At 28.2% G+C, this 7,225-nt stretch overlaps 1 protein-coding gene across 3 annotated transcripts; it reads right to left on the bottom strand.

The window, feature by feature from the left end:
- Positions 1 to 2,615: 2,615 nt before the first annotated feature.
- LOC109803977 (polyadenylate-binding protein 3) lies at positions 2,616 to 6,629 on the bottom strand. 3 transcript variants are annotated; one of them, XM_083076626.1, is made up of 8 exons: positions 6,473 to 6,629; positions 6,108 to 6,351; positions 4,410 to 5,191; positions 4,211 to 4,288; positions 4,029 to 4,118; positions 3,461 to 3,757; positions 3,083 to 3,298; positions 2,616 to 2,983 (listed from the first exon to the last, which is right to left on the bottom strand). In XM_083076626.1, the coding sequence occupies exons 2-8, from the start codon at positions 6,340 to 6,342 to the stop codon at positions 2,759 to 2,761; spliced, it is 1,923 nt and encodes a 640-aa protein (XP_082932752.1). In that variant the 5' UTR covers positions 6,343 to 6,351; positions 6,473 to 6,629; the 3' UTR covers positions 2,616 to 2,758. The 3 variants fall into 3 exon arrangements, with proteins under 3 accessions (XP_082932752.1, XP_082932754.1, XP_082932758.1); XM_083076628.1 differs by having other exon boundaries at positions 6,108 to 6,368; positions 6,473 to 6,622; XM_083076632.1 differs by having other exon boundaries at positions 6,108 to 6,383; positions 6,473 to 6,617.
- Between the last annotated feature and the right edge of the window lie 596 nt (positions 6,630 to 7,225).

Genomic DNA, 7,225 nt, shown 5'->3' with positions numbered 1-7,225 from the left:
ATTATATGAATTAATTCCAAGTGTGTAGTTCAGCGGTAGGGGTTGATCTAGCTTAAGTAAGATCAGGAGTTCGAATTCTGCCTTGTGTATCCAGGGACGAAAAAAAAAAGTATTATATGAGTTTTGTTCGACAAATTTATTAACATTATTTGAAAAGTGAGATTAAAAAATACATGTTTTTTTTAAATTACAAGATTAATTTTAAATTCGAGAAGAAAAAAATAAATTTACTTTATATTTGATAGATAAAAATAAATTTAAGCCTAAATTTCAAATAATAATTATATATTTTAAAATTGGCTATATGACCGGTTAAAACAAGTTATATATCTAGTTATAGCAAAAGGTAGTTTTGAAAATTTTTAAAATTAATTTTGTACTTAACACACTTTTATAATTTTTTTTAAAATAAGAGAAAATGAAAAAGAGAAGAAGAGAGGAACTATAAAAACTAATCTATTTGTATGACATGTTCATAAATAAAGGCATTAAACAAGTTGGACTGACCTAACCTAATTTAACTTACATGGGTCAAATACTATTTTAGACTAGATTGATCTTACCTATATTTTTTTGAGCTATCATTTCTTAACTCAACTTAATCCATATCGATCTATGGAGCCAAATTGACCAAATTAAAAAAAAATATATATTTAAAAAAATTAACATACTTGTACTTGGTAAGAGTTGAAACTTAAGGCAACACTAACATCGGGTAATAAAACAATAAATGATATATGAAATTTAAGATAGAAAAAATGTTATAAAAAAAATGATTTATTAGCATAGTCTTCCATCATAGCTAGGTAAGTATATTTGAATAATTGACAAGGACATGTTACCTAATCAGAGACTATTTTCAAAAGGTTTATAATTAAATAAGTGTGAGAATTCTCAAGGTACACATTGCATGCAAAATAAGCATAAAAATTGGGCATGAAAGTATCCATAATTATACTTTACTTTTTCTTCATCTAATAAAAAAAAGAAACCAACTTTCACGAAAAGATGCAATTTAAGTTACTCTATATTAAAATTGAATCAAACTATATTCCATTTCAAAATTAAATTTTATATTATGATATATGTATGCTTTTTATAGTATGATCTACTTTTTTTTTAATGAATTCATTTATCATTATTAACTACAAATTTATCACCTTGTTTTTTTTAACAAAATCTGGCGCCAACAAGAATAAGATATTATAGTGTTGTTGGTTTACTATTCATGAATTATGTATTTTCAATTAAAAATTATTGTTTGAAATGAAATCAACTTAAATATACACAATAACATAAACCTAATTTGATTGACTATCTATCTATATATATATATATATATTGTAGTTATTTTTAAAAATATTTATTTTCTTCTCCCAAACTTATAATATTGTTATTTTATAAAAATATAGGTATCTTTTATTTTGTTCAAGTGAACGACATTTTTGAATTTCATGGTTTGAGAAAAAAAAAAAAAAAACTATTATTATATTCAAAGCATTATCATTTATAAATATTGAGTTCAAATAATTGAAATAAGTGTTATATAAACAATGGATAGTTCAATACAAATTATTAATTATCAAATTTGTCAAATGAGTAATTCACAAGTCTGATGAGTATTTATTAAACAATAAATTTATGACCACACCTAACTTAAAAAGGTTTTGTAGGTTTATTAATTTAAATATAATTTATTGAAAGATCAAAATTTTGAGAGGCTAAACTTTTTATTATAAATTATTTTTAAAATAACTTTATTACTTAAATTGTTTAAAATACGATGATAAGAAGATCAATGTATAGAAAACATGAACCTAGTTTAGTTTTTAAATAAAAACACATGTAATTTATATTTTATAAATTTTTCAAATTTTTTTTAGGAAAAATTGTAATGCAAGTAATTTCAACATTCAATGATGATTGTCTAATGCATGTATAGTTATTTATTTTGATGTTAGTTTGTCAACTATTTAATCTCATTTTTGTCTTTGTTCTTTTTTTAATAATAAAAAAATTTATGATTTTTTTAAAAAATAATAGTTTTCATTTTATATAATAATCATTATAAATAAAAATATTATAAAAATATTTTATAGTTGCAAAAATAATAATTCAAAAAAATATATTTATGTAATATTACAATATATACTTGATATAAAAAATTAATAATTCTATTTATTTTTAAAAATATAATTATATATACTTATTTATTTATGTAATTATATTATCTACTTAATAATGTAATACTAAAATATATTATTTTTATAGAACTATGTATTAGAACTTAATTAACATATATAATTACTAAAATATCTTAAATTAAATAAAAAATTTAGATTTTTTAAAAATTTAAATTAATCCATACATTTCATTTAAAATATCCTCATAAGTTTTGCTAATAAAAAAATATTCACTTTACTAAAATTTTAAAATCAATAACTATATTATTTTTGCTCATACAGACTAAGAAGAAATTTTTTCTTTAAAATTTAAAAACAATCATGACATACAATAATAATTGCATCAATAAACATAAACATGCACACCATCCAATCAAATGCATTTTTAAAAAAAAATATATAATATTATAAAATAACTAAAAAATTAAAATGTCAATTAAAATCCAAAATAAAATAAATTTATAAAAACTAAAAAAAAACCAATAATCCTGAATAAAAAAAAACCCATAACTAATAAAAACTTATTTGAGCCCCCCAAAATGGCTCAAACTGTCTAACACTAAAACTGAAATTACTCATTCATTCAATGATAAAGAGCCAATCTGATCACCAACTTCAGAGCCTGCAGCATCATGAAGGACTTGCATTGCCTCAGACACCTTAATCTTCAAGTCCTCAGGAGACTCAATCAGATGGATTACCTCTGCTTGATCCATTTCAAGCAACATTCCGGTAACTTTTGCTGTCTGATGATTTGGTGTCAGTCGGTCCACAAGTGGATACAGATGTTCACCCAGCATCTATTATTTTAACAAATATTTACAAATAAAATTATATTTTGTATATTATAAAAAAAACATTATATAAAAAAAATATAAAGAATATAAACTTTTATATACCAGGCGCTGATTTTCTGGAGTAGCAGAGGCCAAAGCTGATGCAAGTGTGTTAGACAATGCACCATGACGCTGATTATCAGGAGTTGCAGCAGCTGCTGAACCATCAAAGGGCATTGCCATCATTGGACTCACCAGACCTTGAGGAACATATGGATCCATGCCATTTCGACCATTTCCAATATATCTAAACCCTTGGTTGGAGTTTCGATATAACATCTGTATTCAAAATTTAAAATATATTAATGTATGAAATAAAAATAATATTATTCAAATTAAAATAATAATAATGTACTGGTTCTGCTACATATTTAAAATTTAAAATATATTAATGTGTGAAATAAGGATAATATTATTCAAATTAAAACAATAATAATTTACCTGGTTCTGCTGCACTGATTGAAAGTTTCCAGCTCTTCTAGTACCCATCCTTTGTCCATGCGAACCCTGTCCAGGAGGACCCTGCCTCTGAAGATGGTATGGCATAATGAAATTTGGAGATACTCCAGGACGCATGCTGGGCATAAGTTGCTGCTGGAAGCCATATCCTGTTGGCTGAGGTGCTACAAGTCCAGCACCTTGACCATAATACAAAGGTTGAGGAAGTCTTGGTGCTGCGGGATGATACGGAGACAAAGGTGTCATTCCACTTGGGGCTTGCAATTGAGAAAACTGAGCCTATAGATAAGCCAAAGCCAATTTATAACACCATCAATTGAATTAATGAAAAACAATAAAAACCAAATATTTATGACTGAAACTAAAATTACTTAAATTACTTCAAGTTTAGGAAAGAGAACACATGATAAATATACCGACATGTTACATAATCATTAAAGAAATCAAATTGATTTAAATCATTGAACTTATTTGTAATTTAATTAAAAGACAGATTTTAATTATATATAAAACATTCAAAGAATGATTTTAATTATGAATGAAACATTACTTGCAAACGAGCTTTCCTCTCTTCTTTGCGCTGAGCCACAGCAACATACAAAGGCTTCCGTCCAATCATCTTACCATTCATTTCAATCATCTAAATGAACATAATAAAAAAAACATTTCAACTCAAGATGATAATAAAAAATATATATATAATATTTTTTAAGAAACTAACTAAAAACTCACAGCTTTACTAGCTTCCTCTGGAGAAGAAAAAGCAACAAAACCAGCACCCTTGCTATGTCCATGCATATCAACCATTACCTGAAAAAGGAAAAACAAATACCTTGAAAGATTATCTTTTGTACATATAATAACAATGAAGTTATTAATAATACAAATGGAATTGTACAACATACATACAAATACAAAAATAATAATATACCTTGCAAGATGTTGTTGTACCAAACTCAGAAAACATCTCCTTCAATTTTTCATCATTGATGTTATCATCAAGATTTTTCAGATACAAATTAGCACCTTGTAATTTCTCATATTTACTTATTCTTTCCTGCTCAAATTTGGCTTTCAACTCAGCCTCTCTTTCTGCTTTCCTCTGAGCCCTCGCTACATATAAAGCCTTGTCATCATCGACTATGGAACCATTTAACCTGTCAACTGCAGCAGCGGCTGAATCTGGACTTTCGAAGTTCACAAAACCAAAACATTTGGATTTTCCATTGGGTTCTGTCATAATTACAGCACTAGTTATTGTACCATAGGGGGAAAACAGCTTCTTAAGGTCTTCATCAGTGTATGTTTCAGAGATGTTTTTCACATACACATTGGTGAATTTTGGTGATCCATTTGCTTCAGCTCTTTCCTGGCGCCGAACAAAGAGTCCAACATAGACTTTCTTATCATTTATCAACATACCATTTAACTGTTTGATAGCATTTTGTGCAGACTCTTCATTGTCAAACTGCACAAATCCATACCCTTTCGATTGACCAGTGATGCCATCAACAGCTACCTTACTAGAAAGAACAGATCCAAAGGCAGCAAAAGTGTCATGCAATGCCTTGTTATCAATTGAGGTATCCAGATTTTTAATAAACACATTTGCATATCCACTTTTTCGGATGCTAGGATCTCGATGAGAAAACATAATACGAATGGGTTTCCCATTCAGAGGAGTGTAGTTCAGATGTTCCATAGCATTAGCAGCTGCAATATAAACACATAAACATGAAGTCAGGGAGGCAAACCAAACATGAATAAACAGTTGTTCACACTGTAGTATTTCAATCCTATAAACCTATCATGAATAAATGACATTATTTTCTTCCCATCTTAATAATTTATATTTATTAATTCCTTAAAAGAAAAGTTATAAATTGTAATTCAAAAAAACCAATTCTTAATCTAACGCAAAATAATAATTAGTCAATTACAACTATATTTTATCCTCTGCAACCGTCACACTGTAAAGGAGACAATATGCATAAACTAGGCTTAAAAAAGTATAACATTAAAAAAAATTATAAAAGAAGGCATTAAAAATTTAGGCCAAAATTACAATTTACCCAAAACCTTTTTTATTTAATGTTCTTATTAATTTCATTATTATCTTCCCGTAACAGAAGCACAAAATAAGGGTCAAACATTTAAGACCCAAAAATACAAATTGACGAGAAAAAGAAACAAACACCCACTAACTCCCACCCCTTACCCCTTAAAAACAAAATTCACTCAAATATTATTTTCCAATCGAATCAGCAAACTCACATAACAATAAACACACATTTTTCTTCTTTTATTTAAATAAAAATAAAAATAAAAATCATTTAAAAAACAACAACCCTATAACCCAAACAAAAGATCAGGATCAGCCGTCATCAAAATAATCAAACACCCAAGGTATTTTTTTTTAATTCAATTTAAAAAAAAATACAACACAGTTATATACATACATACATACATATATATATATATATATATATATATATATATATATAAAATAACTCAGCCGATCTCAGTAAACAAATTAAACCATTCACAGCAAATAATCAAATCAAAAACTCTAAAAAAAGAAGATACGTTTTAAAAAAAACTCTAAAAAAGAAAGCACGATAAAACAAACCATCTTGAGGGTTGGAAAAGTTGACATAAGCGTAACCGAGAGAGGATCGCCTCGTCTGATCCCTGCAAACCCTAATGGAAAGCACCTGCGCCACTTGGCTGAAAAGATCATACAATTGCCCCTCGTTCACGTTTCCCTCAAGATCCCCCACGTACAGCGAAGCGTTACCGAATTGCGCAGTGTTCAATGCCGCCACGGGAAGCGCCGTCGTCGGAGCAGAAATCGCCGCCGCCATTTGTTTTTCCTGCAAGAGTCTCAAACCTTGTAAAAAAATTTCTGAAATCAGAACAACAGAGTAAGGTTTAAACAGCGAAGCTAAAGAATAAGATGAGAAAAGAGAATTATATTAGTGGCTAGGGTTTTACCGAAAAGAAAATTGGGGATTTTTTTTGGTTTTTTTGATATGTTTGGGGTTGTTTCCCTCTTCTGTCTTTGAAGAAGGGAACAATGGAAGGAGTTGTGATGTGTTGTGTGTGTGTTGGGAGTGAGAGAGGGAAGGGGAGTTTATATACGGTTGAAGCGTGGTTTGTTGGCGTGTTTGGGTTTGTTGAATCGCGGCGCTTAGGCCTCGTACTAACCAGAATCATATTATGGGCCCATCACAGGCACGTGACATGGGCTTTTTTTTCTTTTCTTTCTTCTAATTCCCACACGTGAGGTGTGACGCTGTCACACTTTCCATTCGATAATATGCGAATGCGACGCATTTAAGGGACAAAGGAGGGACCCCATGTGTTTTCATGTTGTTTCATTGGGCCGAGACCCGCCACGTCATATCAACATGCAACCAATAAAAAGTTTGCAAAGTTTAAAAACGGCTTAATATTTTATTAACTTGATTACGTTTTGTTTTTATTATATAGTGTTATAATTATGTAGTTTTCATCTTTAAAATTTTAATTAAATAATATTAATATATTAAATATCATAATTATATATATATATATTAAGAGATTAAAGTTATACAACTGCAATATTTAGAAAATTATGTATTAAAATTGTTCAATTAAAATTTGAGAGACTAAATTCACACAACTATTATGTTTGAGAGTTCAAAAATGCATTTAAACTTATATAATTTAATGCATTTTTTTAAAAAATATTAATTAAGTCATTAA

The sequence above is a fragment of the Cajanus cajan genome, chromosome 1, assembly GCF_000230855.2.
Source record: "Cajanus cajan strain Asha chromosome 1, NIPB_CcT2T_4, whole genome shotgun sequence".
NCBI classification, from domain to species: domain Eukaryota; kingdom Viridiplantae; phylum Streptophyta; class Magnoliopsida; order Fabales; family Fabaceae; genus Cajanus; species Cajanus cajan.
The sequence above is the reverse complement of the archived record's forward strand: the minus strand, read 5'-3'. Positions and strand labels throughout refer to the sequence as shown.

Excerpts from the sequence above, each read along its gene's own strand:
- LOC109803977 (XM_083076626.1), bottom strand. The coding sequence starts at position 6,342 with ATGGCGGCGGCGATTTCTGCTCCGACGACGGCGCTTCCCGTGGCGGCA. Across the intron at positions 4,289-4,409 it reads GTACAACAACATCTTGCAAG|GTAATGGTTGATATGCATGG; the intron begins GTATATTATTAT and ends TTCCTTTTTCAG. Across the intron at positions 4,119-4,210 it reads CAGAGGAAGCTAGTAAAGCT|ATGATTGAAATGAATGGTAA; the intron begins GTGAGTTTTTAG and ends ATGTTCATTTAG.